General features: G+C 36.0%; 1 protein-coding gene across 1 annotated transcript; it reads right to left on the reverse strand.

The window, feature by feature from the left end:
- Nucleotides 1-11,528: 11,528 nt before the first annotated feature.
- Nucleotides 11,529-13,714, reverse strand: LOC137728776 (transcription factor MTB3). Its single transcript, XM_068467535.2, has 2 exons — nt 13,502-13,714; nt 11,529-13,381 (listed from the first exon to the last, which is right to left on the reverse strand). Exon 2 carries the CDS (start codon nt 13,195-13,197, stop codon nt 11,689-11,691), a length of 1,509 nt encoding a protein of 502 aa, XP_068323636.2. The 5' UTR covers nt 13,198-13,381; nt 13,502-13,714; the 3' UTR covers nt 11,529-11,688.
- Nucleotides 13,715-24,034: the final 10,320 nt, after the last annotated feature.

The following is a 24,034-nucleotide window of genomic DNA, read 5'->3' on the forward strand; positions in this document are numbered from 1 at the left end:
CAATAGAATACAAACTAAAACTAATTTTGATTATTTTTTTAATAGTTAATGTAACTTTAGGTCCAATAAAATAACAAAATAAATATTTGACACATTCATTGAAAAATAAGAAGATTTAGCACTTGTATACATACTATATTTAACATATTATTTGGAGATGCTCTTAGAACTATATATATCACCAAATTATGCGCGTTTCTGTTGGGATTGACAGTCTGCTAACTCAATATCAATTACGTGGGTGATAGGTCACACCTCACTTGTTTCTCTCTTTACGAAGCTGGACAGAAAGAAGCAGCAAGCTTCTGGAAAAATACACACTTGAAAATACTAACGATACATTTCTCTCTTATAGAGATTATACAAGATATCCTAAAACATAGCATTAAGTGCTATTTACGTAAAAAGGCAAGCATAGCTGCTGCTGTAGAAAAACAAGGTAGCCGGCAGAAAGATTAAAAACATGCTAGCTGTAAAAGATAGTTGTGCAGCCAACGATTTCAACCATTGGCCTATTCCTGTTGGCATTCATTTTGCTTTGGACTTCGACAGTTTCATTGCTTTCTCGTGATTTTCTTGGAGCAGGTGCTTGAGATGATCTAGCAATGGACTGGATGCCTAGGATGGCATGGACTGGGGCCCGTGGGTGGCTCTGGACCTTTTTGTTGGGGTAAAAACGCCGTCTTTGGACCAAAATTCTTCGGCTTCATCATGCCTCCCAGAGGTCGAGCAGCCGCTGCGACATGATCAGACGGAAATTTGGCTGTGAAAATGATCAAGAGAATAAGCATCACTAGCTTCATAGCGTGGATGGTGACTGAAAAATGTTGTCGAAACTGCTTTAACTATATGGAAAGATGGAAGATAAGATGTGTGGAATAAGCTTAATTTATACAGAGATTGAGCTAAGGAATGCAGTGGAAAATGAATTTTCCCAGAAATTTCAGGTTCGAAACTCATAGGAAAAGAGGGGCTGAGCTGCACGAAAGTACCACAAGAACAGTACCGTATATATTACGACTTACTAGGATTATGTTTTATTGGAGTGCAGATATGAGATATGAAATCAGGCACCTTTTGTCAACAAAGCATTGACATATTTTGTCAACAAAGGATGGCACCTTATTTTTTTGGAAAAACAAAGGATGGCAGCTTTTGCCAACAAAGGATGGCACATTTTGCCAACACCTCATTTATCCTTTGTTTTTAACTTTGATGTAATCCCTTAAACTAAGCCTTGGTTTGGTATTGAGGTGATTTTAAAAAATGTGAGTATCAAAAAAAGTTAGGAGAGTTTTTGGTGTTTGAATTAGCTTTATTTCAAAGATTAGGATGAAAAAAACCCAAAAATTTGAAGCTGCAAAAAGCAGCTTAAAAAAACCAACTTATTGAAAAATGCGGGTGAACAGTAAATCGATTTAATGAATTTTTCAATTTGCCAACATTGCCCTCCTTTCTCTTGCCTTCCTCACACTTTCACTCTCGCACGCCATTTTCGAACCCCGACGGCCTCTTCACCCAGATCTGAAAGAAGCCATTTATCTCTCTCGTTCTCCAACGATCTCTCTCGATCTCAGCTCGGCATCCTTCCTTTGGTAAGCTTCTCTTCTAAAATTTCGTTATTTATTTGTTTGGATTTATAATTTGGGGATGGGAGAGTGAGTGAAAGAGGGGTGGGAAGAGCGAAAGGATGAGTGAATGGGTGTCAGGAAAAAAACAAATTGGGGATGGAGGGTCGGGAAAAAATTAATTAGGGAAAAAATTAGGGTTTGTGGAGGAACCATAGGATAATTAAAGTTAAATCTTGTAAGGCTTCCCAGAGAAACATCAAGAAACCTTTTAGAAGGTTTCTCTGCATATCGGTTTAAGCCAAATTATTATTCCTATACTAAAATCCAAACCAACGTTTATTGTTCATGGACAGTGAGCGGACGAAAATACCCTCCGTTTGGTTTTTGAACATGCGTTTTTTCTCTTTGTTGCACAGTTAAATGATAGAATTGCTCTCCTAGGCCACTCGTCTATCATCACCGGGTCTCCTGCTTTGATTTCGTTGGTTCTTCTTTTAGGGTGCGTTTGTTGCACCGAACTATCTCGAACTGGACTAGCTTCAGGAACTAAGCTGGACTGGCTTAAACTAGACTAATGATAAGCTCATATTTATATATATTTTATATCAAATTCACTTGTCTTTTCTTAGTTAGTTCCTTATATTTTTGAGTTATTTACTTTGTTTTTGTGTTTTGTAGGATTTGTCAAGTAAAGAAAAGAAAAATAACACAAGTGGAATTTTAAGTAATAAATTCGTCAAGACTGCCTGTGCAGGTCAGCTGACTTTGGAAGTAAGTTGCGGATATCTCAGAATGAATTAGAGAATGAGACTTATATGCTTGGAAAGCTACGGATGTCTATTTTCTGGAGCATTTCGCGGATTGTTAATATCATTTTTCTAGAAAAAGTTATGGTCGTTCTAACACTGAAAGGTTCCCAGGAGGCTGAGCAGTTTGTAACTGACAAGAAAGCATTGAAAGCAATAAATCCCATAAAACTAACAGCCAAAACTGATGCAGCCAAGAACAAGCCAGCTAACACCTATTCAAATATCAGAGGAAATGAAAAATTAAGTGATCGAGAGTAATGGGCATAAAGGCTGCCCAAAGAGTTACAATTGTTTTAGCATTTCCTCCCACTTATTGTCATCACTAAATCGCTGTTAGTGGGGTGAGTTATAGAGAAAAAATTGTGGCAGCAGAAAAGAAAAAAAGACCTACAGGTTGCAGCAACAAAAAGGGAGAAAAAGTGTGAAAAAAAAAGAGAAAAAAAAGAAGCAAAGCAAGGGAAAAAGGCAAGGCTGCTGCGTTGGGGAAGGAAGGAAAGGAAGGAGGAAATCTTGGCATTCTCTTCTCTCGGTTTTATCTTCTCAAACCCATGTCTTTCTTTTGGTTTAATTTGAGAATTATGCGTAACTAATTTTTAGTAGTTAGGAGCTGTTTTGAAGCCCCTAATATGATTGCAAGTTTGTTATGACATTTTGTTTGAATACTTTTACGAATGGATGAAAATTGGTTCACTACTTGTCTCATTGATGAATTCTTTATGTGTTTTCTACGGATGCATACTTAGTAAGCATATCTAGGATTCTAATGCTATAAATATGTGTGTGTCTGCCCTTGTCGAATGAGGACCTACATATGTTCTAGAGTAGTACTTGTTAATTGTGATTAACATGTGAACCAATTTCTAGGTTTAGTAAGACAACGCTAGTACTTACGATGCCTTGTGATGACTCAAACTCTTTTCATTCTTAATGATTTCTACTTGTTAAATCTATGAACACACCATTCGAGATTGCATGTTAGGGACTAAGTTAAGTTGAAAACGTCATTCTCTTAACATACTACATAAGAAAGAGTAATAGGTTGAGTTCTAACATTGAGCCAACTTGAGCATCTTCATCCAAAAATGAAAGGAATTTGAATGAAACATAACATGTTTGCATGATTATTTGGTGGTGGATAGCAATTCCCCTAACTCGTTTTTCTTAATTTGTGAACTACTTAAAAATCTGTTTATGTCTTGTTTTTGTTCGATTTAATTTAAATATCAAATCAACTCTAAAAATCCCAAACATTTGTTTGAGTATAGCTCTGTGTGTCTAGTATATGCATATAAAATTTCGTAGACTTTAGATAAGTGTAAGTCGGTCTAATAATTATTTTTCGGTGGCTGGTCAGTAAGGACAACAACCCAGTTTTTGTGACATTCTAAGTAGTTAGGTAAAACAATCTTCTGCGGGAAAGACCCTTATTTTCATATGCTACAATTGATAAATCTTATTGTTAATAAAGAAAATTAATAGGACATTTGTGTGCTACTTTGTGGTGTGCTTTTAATCCTACCAACTAAGTTGGACTAACTTAGTAAAGCGTTTGGTGCAGTGTCAGACTAAATTATTGTTCTAATTTCATTTCTTTTTATTTAAAGATATTATCAAAATTAATAATATTAGATGAGAGTATGACTCAATAAAAAATACAAAAATCAAATTTCTTGCCAACGAAAGAAACATACATGATTCAAGAGTAGTATTGCTCCAAACATCAATATAACAAAGGTGTTTTCCTAACAATTGACGGGGTTTAGAATGCTTTTCTTAATTATTCACCTTTGGTTTGATTGCATTCAATCCCAAGACCACAATGATGCGTGAGGCGCAACGGCAAATGGATAGCCGAGCCTTGATCATTGCTACATTTGGATTTGAGCTCGTAAATTGCTTGCTCCAACTAGTTTGAAGAAAACCAATAACAATATGCAAAAGGAAGAGATCATGAATATACCTTGAGCAAAGTACACAACGTGGAGCAAAGGATTGTCGAAAGTGAAGCAACAAATTTTAGCTGAGGGAATGTAAATTTAAATGTTGTGATACAGACAAAATTTTTCTATTCTAACTAATTTATTGACTAGACTAAAACACAAGCTTGCGTAGGCTACACGAATATGATAGTACTCTTCCACTGCAGATCCTCTAAATCGACTCATCACGTGAACGTACTATTACAAACAATCAAAATCGATTGAATCAATATCACGCCTTTTGTTGCTTTAGCAATCAAGTTGGTGCCTACACATGTAACAACTTGCTGCATCAAAACTGCCATTTATGGCTCTGCTACGATGGCTAAATCTAATCTCACTGAAGCATCTGTTGGAGCTTTATTACTTCTTGTTGCTGTTCCAGAGACAATGAACCCAATTTTTCTTGTGTTAGACTCAAAACTTGTTGTAGTAGAGCAGACTCCACCCCAGGTGGAAGCTCAAACTGAGAAAGATTAACCATGATGTCAGATACTCAGATCAAAAGACTGCATGTTGTAAGCATCTTGTAGTAATAGAAATTGGTTAAAATTGGATAAAATGCGGATAATTCCCCAACTTCCTCAACCTTAAAGTCTCAACACTGCTACAGACTGTATTTGGTGGATATGTTTCACACACCATAGCTAAGTATATTAATCGGAGAACAAATTTGGCAACATCTCAAATACGATGCTTTTAGAAATCAGGTGAAACTTTTGTATCCATAACAAATTTATACGGATGAACATTTGTTTATTTCAGAAATCTCAATAATGTTTCTGTACCATAGCATCTAGAACATGATTATATGTGAAAACCTGCAAACTCAGCATATTCAAATAAATGGAATCAAGCAATGCATGAACACAAACAAATTTGAAAAGCCAGAGAAACAAGGAAACCATCAAATAGTTCTTAGTATCTTACTGAATCCCAGTACCAGCCGTGCATATATCACTATCTGTACAAGTTTCAGGGCTTCCATTGACACCATTACTTGCTATTGTTCCTCAGTCCACATAATTTATCAAGTTAATCAAGCAAAAGATAACAAGTAACCTGCAATCGCAGCATAAAGACGTTTATATTGCACAACAAGATACTAAAAGTGACTCAAATGTCTTGCAAAACCTTCAAATGATACTTGACTCAACCCAGCTGAAAGCTCAAACTTATAAATATATTCTTAACTCCAGAGCATTCATTTACAAGATACATCATCTCCTCCTTTCAATTTCAAAATAGTTTAACTAATTAATCATCCAACAATTCTCACTATTTTCCCTTTCCATCCATAAACTTTCACAGAAAGAACATTAGTGCCCACAATGGAGAAAAACCGAATTTTTGGGTTGGTTACTGGAAAAGTAGAGAAAAACTAAGAGTCTGTTTGGTACTCTACTTGAATTCAACTTTTTAAACTCAGAAACAATTTTCAAGTTTTAGGCCTTAAAAACTTGTTTAGTAGGACTATTTTCAAAAACTGAACTTAAGACTAACTCAAAAATACAGTTTATTCTCTAAAAACATTAAAAAAAATGAGTTTTTAGAGTTTTTAAACTTAAAACTCACTACTTTTTTTTTTTTCTCTCCCTCCTCCCCTCACTCCAAATCTATCTCTCTTTCTCTCTCTTTTCTTCTTTTTCTCTCCTTTTTTTTTTTTTTTTTTTTTTTACCTTTTTCATCTCTCCTTCAATTTGCTTTCTTCATTCTCTAGGTTCTTTCTTTCACTCATCTTCCTCTCTATCTTGTTCGATTCTCTCTCTTCTTTCTCTTTCCTTCAATCATCTCTTACTTTCTTTCCTCTTCTCTTTTCTTTCTCCCTCTCCTGCGACCCCCTCTTTTTAAATCTCTTTGTCTATTTTAAGTCGTAAGATTTAAAAAAATTTAAATCGCAAACCAATCAAGTTTTTGAGTCTTAAAGAATATCGTTTTCAATAAATGTTCTTAAGAAATGTTTTGAGAAATGATAAAAAATTTCAAATAAGATACCAAACAGGCCCTAAGAAATCACCAAAATCTCTGAAACCCATATAGAAATACCGTGTATTTCCCAGACCCAAGTAACAAAAACAATCAAAAACCCTAAAAAATATAAAAAGGCCAAAACTCTCTCTTGAATTCCATATTTTCTCACCAACCAAACAGACCCCAGAACAGAATAAAAGAAATATAACATAAAATGAGTGGGAGCTGCGGTTGAAGCAATAACCATGGCCATGTCCGCCGAAGGGAGTCAGTGGACTCTTTATCAGTTTTTGTTCGGGCTCTGTGTCACATCCCGATCCGAGGCAGATCACTTCCCGGGCCCGCTCCACCACCGTAGCACGATATTGTCCGTTTTGGGCTTACCATTCCCTCACGGTTTTGTTTTTGGGAACCCACGAGCAACTTCCCAGTGGGTCACCCATCATGGGATTGCTCTAGCCCCCTTCTCGCTTAACTTCAGAGTTCTTACGGAACCCGAAGCCAGTGAACTCCCAAAAGGCCTCATGCTAGGTAAGGATTGGAATATACATATAAGGATCACTCCCCTAGGCGATATGGGATGTCATAATCCACCTCCCTTAGGAGCCCGACGTCCTTGTCGGCACACTCGCGGCCAGGGTTAAGCTCTGATACCAAATTGTCACTTGCCGGCCCTGGGCAGATCACTTCCCGAGCCCGCTCCACCACCGTACCACGATATTGTCCGATTTGGGCTTACCATTCCCTCACGGTTTTGTTTTTGGGAACTCACAAGCAACTTCCCAGTGGGTCACCCATCATGGGATTGCTCTAGCCCCATTTTCACTTAACTTTGGAGTTCCTACGGAACTCGAAACCAGTGAGCTCCCAAAAGGCCTCGTGCTAGGTAAGGATGGGAATATACATATAAGGATCACTTCCCTGGGCGATGTGGGATGTCACAATCCACCCCCTTAGGGGCCCGACGTCCTCATCGGCACACTGGCGACCAGGGTTAGGCTCTGATACCAAATTGTCACGTCCCGGCCCGGGGCGGATCACTTCTGGGGCCCGCTCCACCACCATAGCACGATATTGTCCGCTTTAGGCTTCCCATTCCCTCACGATTTTGTTTTTTGGAACTCACGAGCAACTTCCTAGTAGGTCATCCATCATGGGATTGCTCTAGCCCCCTTCTCGCTTAACTTCGGAGTTCCTACAGAACCCGAAGTCAGTGAGCTCCCAAAAGGCCTCATGCTAGGTAAGGATGAGAATATACATATAAGGATCACTCCCCTGGGCAATGTGGGATATCACATCTGGGTTTAGCTTTTAGGTGGGATGGTGAAGGTGAAAGCCTAAAGGAGAGGGCGCGAAGTCATGAAGGAGAAAGGAGATGGCGAAGGTGCGAAGGAGAAGATGACGGATGGATCAGTTGCGAGAGAAGACGGGACTAGGAGTCCGCTCAAAATCGAGAACTCTTGCTAAGAACAGCTAGCGAGGCGTTCAATCGGGGTGAGTCGTCTTTAGTCTCATTAATTCTTGTCCGTGTAAATAACAAACACCAGACTGGACTATCATTTAGTCTAGTCCAGTCCAAGGAATGCTAGTAAAGGCAAACAAACATACCTTAGGGTTTTCTTTGATTGTCTCGCTGATCTTGCCTACTTTTGGCTTGCTTTTCTTTTTGTCTCAAAGCTTGCTCTTTAGCCGCTTCTGATTTTCCCATCTTTCTTTGTCCAAGTGAATTAGCCAATGTGTTTTTTTTTTTTTTGTTGGAAAGGATTGGATACCTATAAATTTCATTTTTAGGTCGCGATTTCTAACATTTGCTGGAAAAAAAGGTCGAAATCGTTGTTGTGCGATAGGGTTATCGCAAAAACAGAGGTTCTTCTTTGACTCATCAAAGAGCAACTTTGTTGTTGTTGTGCCCCTTTGTGAGACTTTGTTTTGTGGTTTTTTGTTTGAGTAAATTGTAGCAATGGTCATTCAACTTTAATCAAATTGAAGCAATGGTCCCTCAACTTTAATCGAATTGGGCAGGTAATTTTGTGATTAGCAATTGATTTTAGGGAGTTTTAACGAAAAGCCCACGGTACTATTCACTTTAACGAAAAACCACTTTTTTACACTAAAAAGTCAAATTTAGTACTATTCACTTTACTCTTTATTTTGTCTTTATCATTAAAACTCAAAGTTTTCAAGCCTTTTTCATTAGCTTTCCTTTGATTTTATGAATTGATTGACGGGTTTGGTTTCCGAATGCTCTTTTCTTTGTTGAATTTTCAAGATAGACGTTGTATTTGTATGTTACATAGCAAAGGCTATGGGTCAATTTGTGGTTGTATTTGTATGTTTTAGACATAAAAATTGAATGTATCAGATTTACATCTTTCAACCATGTTATTCAACTAATGTCATAAACTGCCGTATTTTTTTAACTCTTTGGAAATGAATTTACATGCAACCCAATGGTCCAAAATTTATATCTCTCATTATGACAATTAGCCGTAAGCATCCATATTCATTTTGAACTTTGATCCTTTAGGTCAAATTTTGAACGTTTAATTATTGACATTGCTTAATTTAGTTGGAATTTAAAGTTTTGATTTTTTTCAATTTTTGTTATTTTCTTTACCGAACAGCTTCCGAAAGATCTCTGTCTCGATGTGAGTGTGTTTTTTTCAATCTGTGTATTGCCACTGTTCACTGCCCTTCTCACTTTATATATAGATAGGCTTTTTTACATAAGTTGCCGACGAGGCCAATGATTAATGGTTCATTTTTGGATAATGTTAAGAAAATTAAATTTTTAAAATTAAATTACAAATTAAATGATGTGTCACTAATAAGAAATAAATACGTTAATCGATACTTAATTAATAATTCATTCATCTACAAACACATCATTTAGTTTGCAATTTGATTTAAAAAATTTGATCTCCTTAACATTGCCCTTTTTTTTTTTGGCTACAAATTCAAGGAAAGCGGTACTTGGGATAGGTAAAAACCTTCTCATTTTCCTTGGTTTTCTAATTCTAATCGGGATTATGGTGAGCTTTTCTTTCAATTGCCTAATCACTTTTTCTACCTTCTCATTTTCCTTGGTTTTCTAATTTTAATCAGGATTATGATGAGCTTTTCTTTCAATTGCCTTAATCACTTTTCTAAAAGTTTGTGATTTTCTTCTTTGAAAGGAAGAAGAAACATCTATCACTTTTTCACACTGTTCAAATCTCTCCCTCTGTTTATTTAAATCAGGTAAAAATAATAAACATATAGGAGCAGGAAGAGAAAGTAGGAGTCTCCCTAATCTTCATGTCTACTTCAAAGCAAAGTACAATGTGATCAACGATCTTCGTGTTGAGGCACCTTTGCTAAAGTACAAGAATTTTTTTTCCAACCAGAAAACCAATCACAACGTAAAATGTTTCAACATTAGAATAAAGCTCCTAAAATCTCACATCGACTGCGGATGAAAGTGTACAACTCTACTCAACTATAAAATGAGACTATTCTTCTACAATTAATCCCTAATGCCATTATTGTACTTAAACTTGTCGTTAGAACTTACTAATGATGATTATGCTTGAACCTATGTATAATGTAAACTCTTCACTATTAATGAGAATTCCTCTACTCTATGGATGTAGCCCAACTTAGGGTAAACTGCGTACATCTTATGTTTGCTTCCCAATCTCTAACTGTTTATATATTACCCTTATTAGGTGATTAGAGCAACCTTGCGAAGGTCACAAACTTGACAATTTACGTTGTTCTAAAGTCTACCCGATTTTGTGCATCAACAATATACATATACATAAATATACACACTAGCTTAAGGCCACACACTTTGTGTGACGCAGTTTTTTTTGCTTTTTTATTTTTCTCAAAAAATATATGGAAGGGAGAAACTAGCGAGAAATGTCAAAGAGAGAGGGATTGAGAGAGAAAATATGGGAACGGAGAGAGATTTACATTTATATTTTTCTATTTTTAAATTAGAAATATACTATGATATCATGTGGTAGAAAATAGTTAATTCGATTCCTAAAGAAATGTTGAAATCGAAATCTTCAAGAGTTTGAATCACCATCAAGACTTTTTCTGTTAATAGTATCGAAATCTTCAAATGACATCACTGATTTCAATTGCCTCGTTTCTCCAAGTTGTAGACAGTAAAACAGAACAAGAACAACACCAGAGTTGAGAACAAAGTCCTATAAGAGAACCTCATTTAGGGTTCGTCTGGTAACGTTTTACAGACGGATTATCGGGAAAATTGTTTTGGAAAGTAAAAATGAGTTTTCACAGAAGTTTGTGAAAAATAAGGAAATGGACTCTGAGGTGAAGTGTGGGGGAGGTGGAGAGCTGTTTATACAAAGCTTTCTATAAATTTCAAATCTCATGCCCTTGACTAGTGTCTAAGCTGTGATATTTCTTCTGAGCTAACTGACTTGGGCGTAATGGTTTGAAGGTTCAACCATGGCACGGCAGTCCATTTGGAATGAATCAATACACGCTAACTTGGGCGCCAAACAGAGTTACATACTGTGTACTTGAGTGCAAAGCAATTGTTTAAGGTTCATAGTAGTCTACGAGAAAGACGTGAAACGTGCTGAGTATTATACTTAGACGGGAACATATCATATAACAGTCGTGACGTGCAAGAATCCGCCTTGAGTTACAAGGCATATAGAACAGAAGAGTTAAAAAGTAAATTTTTTTATGGTTGATGCAAGCCCTGAGGAAAGCATAATGCAAAGAGTCAAATTCAACAATATTTTTAACACAGTTGGCGAATGTGTGTCGCACATGAGCTGGTTTTAATAGACCGAAAACAAATTCCCTTTTTCTTGATTTTGATTGAGTCCTTTATGAGTCTTGACTTGCAGAGAAGCCATGACCAAAGGTTCCCAGCCTCCCCAATAACAAAGAGTACATATTTATCGGTCAAACTCAACTCCGTTTAAAAACTGGAGTTTGAATAGCAAATCGGATGACAAGAGAAAAACTTAGGATCACGTGACTAAGTCACGCGTACGAATCTCCCCTCAATAGAGAGCTGCCTAGGGGCCAATTCATCTAAACATGCATGCATAAACTGTAAAACAACAACTCAGAAGCCTTCCAAAGAAAGCCGAGTAGTGAGATAAACTCATAACATAGGTCCAGTGGATCTTCCGAACATGTTCAAAATTAACATGAGATCCTTTGCATATATTAACGAAACAACTTCATTCAATAACCAGAATCTGAAGTTATATAACAAATCATTAATGCGACATAATCAGTTAGTCGATAAGAAAACCCATGTTTTTATCAGGCAGATGCATACAGATACAAGTAATAACTTACAAGAGCAACTTTACAGTCGGATCATTTTGAAAGACAGGCCACCAGCTTCTCCTTTAACTTCTCAGCATCACCACCTTGAGTTTGAATGGAGAATGTATGAATAACCTTATCGTTGTCTGTTATGGAAACATTAGACTCTTGAGGTACAATTTTATGTTCCCTTAGTGTTCGGATGACATCAGAAACCGGGTGAGAATCCAATGGGAAGTTCATCCTGACAACTGCATCCTCGTGGCGTTCCTGAAAATCAATCTCTGGAACCGGCAACTGCTTTCCCTTGTTGTTAACCATCTGCTTTTCAGTTTCAATGATTCTGATCTTCATCTGGAGATCGGTGATATGGGTAATGGCATCACCAAGAAGAGAGGCTTTATCCATCTTCGATATGTTAGGAACAACAGCTCTTAGTGCATAGAACCTCTGGTTAAGCTTCTCACGCCTCTGCCGCTCTGCTTCCACGTGATTCAATGGTTCTTCTCTCCCATTGGAAGGCTTTCTCCCTCTCTTTCTGGGTTTTTGCTCATCCACTTGTGTCGATGACTCATCCTTAAGCAGCTCCGAACTTGAAACCCTTGTCTGGGTATTGAATCCGTCAACCATCATCTGGTTCATTTGAGGAAACAGTTTTACTTCACCACCCTCACTTGGAAATCCATTTGAAGTACCTACTGATTGTAATTCCAACGACTCCGGAGGAAATGCAAAATCTTCTTCTATTTTCGGGGTAAAGGAAATGTTAACGGATTGTGATTTTGGACCCCCGAGACTTAGTTCACGTCCAAATATCATTGGAAATGCCTTTGGCTGAATAGGACTAGATTCCCCAAACGCACTTCTAACCATATCCACATAACTTTGTTCTTCCGGAGTTGATTTGACCGAACCAAGTTCCACAACTCCTGATTTCATTGGTACAAACACCACAGTCTGAAACCCAGCCAATCTTGCTAAAAATGATCTCGACTGGTAATGATGTAAACAACTACCTGCATCTGAAACCCAAATTGATTTTCTGGAGTTATACGCCTCTGCAGGACCACAGTGTGAAATCGAATCAAGTTGAAATGCAAAACACATTGAAGTGAGAGAAAACATCTCCACATCTGACACACCATCCAACCTCCTTGCATAATTATCCGCATTCAAACCACCAAAACATGCATGGAGCTTCTGAACCACCCGCTTCTTCACCTCTTCTTTATTCTGCACTGCCTCCAAACTACTATCCCGACTAGAATTCGCGTTCCCAGCTCCATCATCCTTGGTATCCCTGCAATGCCCATCACCCCAACACAAGGCAGATCCACCAGATTTCGAGCCAACAGCCTGCCAGAAAATGGCATAATTCCAATTCGACCCGTTGACAAGCTGACACAGCCCCTGCTGCACACCCAATTTACCCGACGGCCTAATCAAATCTGACAAAACCTTTTCGGAAGCCAGTGAGATCAAGAACCGGCACGCTTCGGTACCTAGTACCGACTCAACCATGACCTTGTCTTCTTCATTCACCCAAAATTTCTCACCCATCTTAACCTCTCTTCCCCTTCCACAACTATCTCAAACAACACAAAACTGCTAAAACTAGAGAAATTCACGATACAGCTCTCAAATTTCTTACTCCCACTACAGAAATTCGCAATCTTTTCGCAAAACTTGACGACCGGATCACAATTAAAGTTCCAAACTTTGAACACATCTCAGGGAATCATGTCTACACAAATATAACATCTTTGATAAAATATGTCCAACTAAAATTACCCACTTCCTAAAAATGTTTTCAAACCACAAAAACAACGATGAAACTCGAACAAGTTGAGAAATTTAGACTTACCCAATTGGCAGATCCTGAGGATACTTCATATTCATACACAAAGACCATGAATTTACTGCTTAATTAAAGCTGATGGAGTTTTAGGAAGCACAAAATCGGCTCACCGAAAAGTCCACAACCAGGCAGAGACTTGATGAAACTTGAATATTCATTCATAAGCCTCCAATGCGAACAGATAAAGGTTTGATACAAAGTCATGGCAATTACAGAAACGGAAACCTAGCAAGCTCAGCAAACGGAAACGTGACGGAGGTAAGGATAATGGGCCTTGTACACCCAATGGGCCGACCCAAATAACTGGAACCCAAATAGCCTCCAAGCCCATCGACAAACTATAGTGTAGGACCCGTTAAAAAGTTGGTGATGATTGATGAAGTTTTTCCATATTTTTTTTTTTTTTTAGTCTTTGTATTTATTTATTTACTCAGAGTTTTTGTCCTTGTATTGAGTAAAGCAAAGATAATTAAAGGATAAAAAATGCAAAACAAAATGGGTATGAAATTCGGACTAAAATTCTCTCTTCTTCTTTTTCTATCCCCTTTCATCTCATCATCTCACATTATCTTATTTTGTCTTTCTCTTGCTATAAAAAGTTAATATAAGATGTTAACGTAACTTAACCGTGACCGTTCAAATAAAAGAAGAAAAAAAAAAATTAGAGAAGAAAATCCTACTCCATGAACTTAACCATCCATCAGAAATAAAGTACAAGTTAAACATAAAAGAATACATAAATATGTCTCTCCAGGGTGAAAAACTTAAGTTTGACGTCACAAGTAAGGAAGATCCGATGGGTGAAAGAAGGCAAACGGAAAGAGAAGGCACGCACAAACTGACGACAACAGTTAACTGTTAGTTTGGGAATTCATTTTCTTTTAAATGTAAAATTTAATTGCAGATCTTAAATCGTTAAATTATTATAATAGTTAAGAAGTAGCGAAATGAGTAAATGCACGATAAATTTTTTATTGTAATTGAAATATAGATGGTATATTATGTGTTATTATATAAGTGGTGGGAGATTTTATCTTTTAAGTTATTAATTTTTTAACACACATATCTCATCATTTGTATAATGATATGTGATATACTAGTTCACACTGAAGAACTTTTGTAAATGCACAAAATATAAATGTAGAGACTCAGAATCCAATAAAATATATGCATACTACCAAAATATACATACACGGGCAAGAATAAAAATATATAAATGATAAACCTGTGCATGAACCATGTCTGTCTGCTTACAACTATATATATATGCCCTTATGCAGAGAGATCCTTATTTTTTGAAAAAAAAAAATAGAGATTAGGTATGGAGTCCACTTCACATCAAATTTCAACATTCGAACCGTCTATTTTGTAAGTTTCAATTCATAGATTATCCTTGCAAAAATTCAATCCGAAATCATTTGCTTATTTAATTATCAAGATCAAATTTTATTGTTCCCTATATAACAAAATATTCGTTTATTTCTTTAAATCCAATTAGATGTCTTAAATATTTACAATTTGGCTAATATTTTGCAAGGATGATCAATAAGGTACAACTTGAAAAATAGACAATTCGGATCGTTAAAATTCAATGTGATGTGGATCCCACAACTAATCCCCATTTTTTTTTTTAAATGGAGATTCATCGCTTTAAAGGCTTCCTCTCTCTCTCTCTCTCTCTCTCTCTCTCTCTCTCTCTCTCTATATATATATATATATATATATTTCTTATATATATATTATATATATATTATATTTATATATATATATATATATATATATATATATATATAGTTACATTGCTTTCTTGTGATTTTCTTAGAGCAGGCTCTTGAGATGATCTATGATGAGCTTTACTCGTTGATTATAATCAGTTGCAAACACCGATGCCGCCTCCCCGCCTAGGCTTGCATGGATTGGGGCCGGGGGTTGGCACCGACTCTCTAGCTTGTGGTAGAAACGCCGTCTTTGGACCGAAAGTCTTGGGCTTCATCATGCCGCCCGGGGGTCGAGCAGCAGCTGCAACATGATCAGACGGAAATTTGGCTGTGAAAATGATCAAGAGAATCAGCATCATGACTAGCTTCAGAGCGTGCATGGTTTATATGGTGACTGAAAAATGTTGTCGAATTACTGCTTTCTCAATATGGAAATATGGAAGATAAGATGTGTGGGATAAGCTTAATTTATACAGAGATTGTGTGTGAGCTAAGAAATACGGTATTGGAACACAAATTTCCCAGGAATATCAGCTGCGAAACTCGTAGGAAAAGGGGGGCTGAGCTGCATGAAAGTTAATTACAAAAGAACGGTACTACATATATTACTACTTTCTAGGATTAAGTATCTAATTATGGTGATGGATATGTGCTTAAACTTGATCTAAAGTGCTTGCTAGATAGAGTTTTCTTTTACACTTTCGACCTTGGAGAGTAAACTAAGGGCTAGTTTGGTATTACTGTGCTTTGAAAAAAAATGCTTATGCTGTGTTGTGAGAATAAGCAACTGTGAAATAAAGTAGCAATGTTTGGTAAACTTTTTTTTTGTAAAAGTGCTTCTGAAAAAAAAAAAAAAAAAAAAAAAAAAAGCAGTATTATAGTGTTTGATAGACTTTTATGTAAAACAAATGTGAAAAAAAACCGGTTTTTCAGCTTCTTGTTTTTGGTTTTTTTTCATCCAAAACTATGAAAAAAAACTGAAGCTGAATGTTTACCAAACACAAAAACAGCTCCCAGCTTTTTTTGATACCAGCTTTTTTCAAAATCACCTCAGTACCAAACCAAGCCTAAAGCAGCTCAACCGCATGCACTTTTTACAAACGACAACGTTAACAAATTGAATTGTTAATTGTTAATGAAGAGAGGAATCAGTAGAGATCAAATATGCATAAGATGCATAATCATGATAGGCTCTTGTCCACTATCCGACTTAGCGCCTTTAGAACCTTAGTATTATCTAATTTAGTAAACTTCTAAATTTATGCAGGGTAATTAATGGTGTTCATCTAGGATTTTTATGTGGAAGCTCAACAATGTTTTCCATTGAGAGGGACATTAGTTAGTTAATCGTAATCATTCAATTAAGTAAACTACATTTTAATTAAGTAGTGGCAAGTCAGGGAAAATCACTTAACGTACGACAGCAGTGGATCCACCTTCTCTGCATTAAAATTACAAAAGTGCGTACGTGCTAATTACGTTTTGTTTTAGGAATTTACTCTTTCAAATACAGTTTAAGGTAAAGCTAATATGCTTAACGAAAAAGCTAATTTATATATCGTATCTAAGATTCTAATGGGAGTTTCTTCATATTTCACTTGTTATGATTTGTGCACATTTTTTAAATTTATCTTTTTACATACTTTTGTTTGTTTATGTTTCTTGATTTACCTAATTCAAAAATAAAAAACGAACAAAGATGTATATTGGAGAGAAGATGAATGTGCGGAAGTTATTTCCATTCTTTTACAATCTAAACTAGCTATTAATAAAATCCTATTTGTTAATTAAAAGAGAATGAAAAGATAATTTATTCTTTATCAAAAAATAAAAACTATGGATGAAAAGATAATTTATTCTGTATCAAAAAATAAAAACTATGGACGATAATTTAATTTTACGCAAAATGAATTTTGGCTGTTTTTTCTTCCTTCAACCACATATCATCATAACATAATCTATTAGTCTTTCTGCACGCAGAGTGCTAAAGGCCTTTATTTGATAATGCACTTTAATAGATTTATCTGTGCAGACTGTTTCACCTATTTTTTATTTTGTTGAGTTTAGATTGTGTAAGAGGTTTTACGTGTTGCAATAGAATAACGTATTAGTAAAGAAATCAAAGGCAACTGAAAGAAAAGTTCACCATATTCCCGATCGGTACCACTCTCCTGGAATATGCAGGGAAAAAGTGGAAGGTCTTTAGATTGATCACGGCCTCCAACTTTTTCCTAGGACTTTCAACCTCCGTCGTTTTCAATCTATATACATATGTCATCACAACATAAGGAGCAAACCGCACTTTATCAGTGTGACATAATATAATTATGTTTCTGCACAAGGTCGTCTTTGACATTTTGAGGGTGTGTGAATTTAATAAAAGGTCCTTCCTTATTTAAGAAATAATAATTTTTTAAATAATATATTAATACAAAATTCAACAATCAACATTCAAACTTAATTTAAATTAGCATCTCATTCTTATTAACTGAATAATTTCCAATTGCCATGAAATTATGATTTAGAGTTCATCCATGAAAAAAAAAAAAGCACGACTAAAAGAGAGATACATAAATATGCTTGTATTTGTGGAAGCAATTAATACAAAAGTTAGTTTTTTATTGCTAAAGAAAAGTAAAGATAGTAATACACAAGTATTTTTATTACTAGAGAAAAGTGAAAAATTAATATATTAAGTATAGGCTCCACTTAATCAGTTGTAACATAGATAAAATCATATGATGATAATTTTTCTCAAAAACTTTTTTATTAGAAAATTTATACTTACATGTAAAATATAGGAGGATGAAAAACTTTTGGGGCTCTATGCTACTGCATATTTTGCACAACTGCAACGCCGCCTCAGCTAGCATCTAGGCGTACCTAGGCAAGGGGCTAAGCAATTTTTGTTAATTCTAATTCAATTTGTTATGTAATATATAAATAAATGTCTACTTAAATTTTGAAAAAAAACATAATTATATTGGACTACATAAATTGCAAAATAGAATGAAATATAGATTATAAAGTATTAGAACATATTGAAAATATGGAGAACAAGCATATAATGAATGTTCATCCTAGTATCTGATAAGTTTCTTACAATTTATTAAAAAGTAAAATAGAAAATAAAAGTTATCTAATTTCTCTCTAAGTCAACGTCGTAACCTAAGCGGGTTAGACAGGTGCCTAGGCAGGTCTATGCACATTTTCTTAATTTTCAAAGGCCTAGGGATTAATAGGGGCATTCTTTGTGCTAGCAAGTTTCCGATGTCTTCAGTCTTTGACAAAAATGTACCTATAAAACAATCAACACCTTTGATCAAATATCAAAGCCTCACGTTCCCAGGAGAAGTTGGGGGGAAATTTGGCCAATGAATCTCCGATGCCTAAGTCAATAACTCTGAATAAAGTGAGTGTGTTAGGGTTTTCTGTATCGTGAAAAGCTTACCAAAATTTGGAGGTAATGTGAGTATTTATAGGAAGTAGTGGCCGGGTATGGTGTAGAGCTTAACCTACACATGACGGTCTCGTATTGGCCAAGTTATGTCATCCGTAAGATGTGCAAGGAAATGATATTTCTAAGATATTAATTAAGAGAAAATATCTTGGAATGATGATGACGATATCCCTAATTGATTGTGAAGGGATTCCTTACTTAATAGAGTTGGTCTTCAATTGGGAATGTATTAAATATAAGATTTTATAATTAATATATTTTTAATGTCTTTGACTTTTCCATGCCACAAACAAGGGAACCTTAAGCAGTCGTAGTCCACTCCCCGCACTTCTAGGGATGCTAAGCTATGTGTGGGAATAAAGTTCACATGTTGCCTTGTGAATTTTTAGAATTATTTTTGACTCCACAAATACCCCTCACACTTGCTAGATTGCTCGTAGGAAGTGACAGTAGGTGTAGAAATCCCAAGCTGCTTAAGTAGGCAAAGACTTGTTCCTAATTTGATGTAGATTTTCCAATTTGACTTGGAAATAAAGTCTTCTAGGAATGGGAAATCAATTACCACCAAAACTGATTTAAGTTTGCCTTAAGCAAGGGTTTAATAAATTTGGAAGAAAATAAATAAATAACCAACCCTACAAGAAAGAGAGAAAAACCAGAGGAAATTCATTCCCCCTCCACTAACCTTCTTCTTTGCTTGCCCTTGCAAAAAGTTGTTCATTGGCTTCTTTCTTCTTCTTTGCGCCGGACCAAAGTAATAAAAAAATTAATTTTCTTTCTTCTTTATTTTTCTGGAGCATCAGCGCTTGATAGAATGGCTCGGCGGGGGTTGAAGACAATGACGGGGCAATCATGTGGCTATTGAGCTGTGCAGGCAGCTTCGGGGAGCTACTGCAGTGGTGTTGCACGGCCGCTGGGACTGGCGCGAGCTGGGGCTCGGCGTGCAGCTGGCGCAGGCCAAGAGCGCTGGGGCGCTAGTCTCGGGTGAGCTGGGCTCGGCCCAAGAGATAGGAAGAGAGGAAGAGAGGCGCATGCCTTCTTCTGTGGTTGGGCCTGGCTGGCGAGAGGAAAGGTTGGTTGTTGTCACCTTAGGCCGTGGTAAGGCTTTCTCCCTCTCTTTCATCAATTTGTGTCGATGATTCATCGTTAAGCAGCTCCGAACTTGAAACCTTTGTCTGGGTATTCCGACTAGAATTCGCGTCCCCAGCTCCACCACCCTTGGTGTCTCTACAATGCCTCAGTGCCTAGTACAGACTCAAACATGACCTTATCTTCTTCATTCACCCAATATTTCTCACCCTTCTTAACTTCTCTTCTTCTTCCACAACTAGCTCAAACAACACAAAACTGCTAAAACTACAGTGTAGGACCCGTTAAAAAGTTAGTGAAGATTGATGAACATTTTTCCCTTTTTTTAGAAGAAAACTAATGAAAATAGCTTGAAAACTTTAAATTGTAATCAAAAGGACAAAAATGTATTGTAAGAAAATAGTACCAGGAGTGACTTTTTAAAGTAAAAATGTCTTTTTCGTTAAAAAATGAACAGTACCTATGAGTGTTTAAAACTCTTTTTTGTCTTTGTATTTATTTATTTATTCAGAGTTTTTGTCTTTGTACTAAGTAAATCAAAGATAATTAAAGGATAAAAAAATGCAAAACAAGAAAACGGGCGAAATTGGATCTATTCTGACGTTAGTGTTTGGAACCTAGGGATCAAAAAATATGGGCCTTCATTTGTGGAAAATAAATCAAAATCGTCGGTTTGTATGAGTTGAGCCAGCGAAATAAGTTTATAAGAACCATCAAATTCAATTTGTATAGTCTAGATTTTTTAATCCTCAGGCTCCGGACATTAAGGTTCGAAGTTGAGTGGATCCAATTCTGAAATTCACCTTCCATACGAAATAAAGTGCTAATTAAACAAAAAAAATACATAAACATGTCACTCGAGGACCAAAAACTTAAGTTTGCCGATCACAAAAAAGGGAGATCATACCAGTGAAAGAAGAAAAACACGAAGAGATCGAAGGCACGCACAAACTGACGGCAACAGTTAAATGTTAGTTTGGAAATTCATTTTGGTTTTTTATGTTAACACCCCACAAAATGTTGAATGCACCATACATTAAAATTTAATATTAAATGATTTATTTACCTTACCATACAAAGGCAATTTTGACCTTATTAGGTTAAAAGAAAAATAAAAAAATTCTAAATACACTCCAAATCACTTTTAATGTATTATTTATCTTCTTCAACTATCAAAATCCCTCCGACCCATCATTGTTAAGTAAAACCCTAACCAATTAAATTACAAGCATGTTGATTGAGAAATTATTTTTGACGAATGAAACACGAAATCAATGTTTCGGAAGCTTCACATAAGGTAAGACTTCATATTTTTTATTGTTTTAGTGATTTTGACGACATCGATAATTATTTAATCTTGCTTTTGCTGCGTTATTCAAGCTTCTATATTCGTATTCATCTTTTAGGGATCACAGCGATTACATGAAGAATTAAACAACTAAAATTACCACCAAATATTAAAAACATACGTCATGGGTTTTAATGGTGGAATTGAAAACAATCCACATATGCTTTAAACCTTAGGCGGCATCTTTTGTCAAAATTTCAGTCGGCATTTTTTGTCCAAATTAAAAGTTTTATAAGATTTGAGAAATGTGGGGTGCATGTAGAAAATGTAAGGTGTATATAGAGAATGTTAGGTGTGAGGGTATTATGGGGAAGTATGTGGGATGTATTAAGATAACTTTTCATTTGAAAAAGCAAATGTATGATGTATTAAGTATGTGAGGTTTATTTAACAATTTGTGGGGTGTTAATATAATAAGCCTTCATTTTTTTTCAATATAAAATTTAGGGTAAAGTACAAAAAACTATCTCAACTATTGGTGTCACGACACTTTCATACCTCATCTTTTAAAATTGACAATGTCACACCTCATCTTTAGAATTTAGTCCAATGTTATACATTCCGTTACTTGGCCGTTTACTTTTCAGTTAAATGCTAATGTGGCTTGATTCGAGGTCAACTTTCTATTAAAAAATCATTAAAATATTATTAAAAACTAAAAAAATATATTTAATATTATTTAAATATTAAAATAATAATAAAAATAAAAATAAATAAAAAACCGATCAGTTCGTCCCTCCCCTCCCCTCCCCCCTCCTCTCTCTTCTCCCCATCTTCATTTTCTTCCCCCCACCTGCAAACCCAAAAAAAAAAAAAAAAATTTGAAAACCCAACAACCCCCCCCTGTGGAAGAACAAGAAGGAGAAGGAGGAGGAGGAGGAGGAAGAAGAAGAAGAAGAGGAAAAAAAGGAGGAAGGAAAAAAAAAAAATTCCCCCCCAACCCCCCGGTCGGCGCAGAAGAAGAAGAAGGGAGAAGGAGAAGGAGGAAGAAGAAGAAGAAGAGGAAGAAAAGGAGGAGGAAGAAGAAGAGGAAGAAAAAAAAAAATTGAAAACCCATCAACACCCCCTGCGGAAGAAGGAGAAGGAGAAGGAGGAAGAAGAAGAAGAAGAAGAAGAAGAAGAAGAAGAGGAAAAAAAGGAGGAAGGAAAAAAAAAAATTTTTTGAAAACCCATCAAACCCCAAATCCACCACTCTCATCCATTCTCCACATCCTCTTCAGCACCCATCCTCTACCTTCTCTGCGCACCCATCTTCCTGCTGACGGGATTTGGGCTTTTTTTTTTTTTTTTTTGGGTTGCAGGAGGGAGAAGAGTGGGTGTGGGGGAAGACAAATTGGATTTTTTTATTTTTATTTTTATTTTTTGTTTTGTTTGTTGGGATTTGCAGGTGGGGGAAGAAGATGAAGATGGGGAGAGGAGAGAGGAGGGAGGAGGGGGGAGGAGAGGGACGAAATGAGGGTTTTTTTTTTTCTTTTCTACTTTTTATTATTATTTTAATATTTAAAAAATATTAAATAATTGTTTTTTAGTTTTTAATAATTTTTTAATAAAAGTAGGTTCCGAATCAAGCCATGTCAGCACTTAACAGAAAAATTGACGGAGGTATGACATTGTCACAAATTCGTAAGATGCGGTATGACATTGTCAATTTTAAAAGATGAGATATGAAACTGTCATGACCCCAATAGTTAAGGTAGTTTTTTGTTCTTTACCCTAAAATTAATTATAATGGTCAAGATGTAGCAAAAAAAGTAAATGCATAGAATCTAAATGTAGAGGGTCCGAATCCAATTAAATACATGTATACGACCAAAATATACAAACGCGGCGGCCAAGAACGAAAAAATATAAATATTGACAAAAAAGAAAAAATATAAAATATAAAATATAAATGATATACCTGTGCATGAACCTTTTACAAGTCTGTCAGCTTAGAACTATATATCTGTGTGTGTGTGTGTGTGTGTGGTTACAGATTTTCTTAGAGCAGGTGCTTGAGATGATCGACGATGAGCTTCCACTCGTTGATTATACTCGGTTGCAATGGCCGTTGACGCGTCCCGCCCTAGGGATGCACGGATTTGGGCCGCCGGTGGGTGGCACTGGAACACTAGCTTGTGGTAGGAACGCCGTCTTTGGACCAAATGTCTTGGGCTTCATGATGCCGCCCAGAGGTCGAGCAGCAGCTGCTACATGATCAGACGGAAATTTGGCTGTGAAAATGATCAAGAGAATAAGCATCATTAGCTTCATAGCGTGCATGGTTTTATATGGTGACAGAAAAATGTTGTCGATCGAAACTGCTTTCTCTATATGGATAAGATGTGTACGATAAGCTTAATTTATATCCCAGGAATTTCATCAGCTTCGAAACTCCTAGGAAAAGGGGGGGGTAAGCTGCATGAAAGTTACATAAAGGATTATGTATCTAATTATGTTGATGGACATGTGCTGAACCTTAATCAAATTAACCTTAATCTAAAACGGTTGCTAGATAGAGTTTTCTTGCCACTTTCGACATTGGAGAGTAAACTAAGGTAGCTCAACCGCGTACACTTTTAGATGTTTCCTCTGGAAATGCAAAGCAATGAGAAAAAAAGGAGAAGAGAAATAAGGAAAATATATTCATTTCATTTCTAAACTTTGTGTTTCTGCGGATACGAGGAAAATATATAGGAGAAGAGAAATAAAGTTAACATTAAAATAGTTTTAGGTTTTAAATACTTTTCATTTTGTACAGTTCTTTATATTTCTCACACCATATTTCCTCCGTATTTTATATTCCTCATTGTCCTCATGTATTTCTCCTTATTTTATTTTAACGTAAAAATTAAAAATCAAAATTAAAAATGAAATGTATTTCTTGCTCAACTTTATACCAAAGTCAATACACGTGAAATATATATATATATATATATATATAT

This window comes from Pyrus communis, chromosome 10 (assembly GCF_041283825.1).
Source record: "Pyrus communis isolate YQ-2024b chromosome 10, ASM4128382v1, whole genome shotgun sequence".
In the NCBI taxonomy this organism is placed as follows: Eukaryota; Viridiplantae; Streptophyta; class Magnoliopsida; order Rosales; family Rosaceae; genus Pyrus; species Pyrus communis.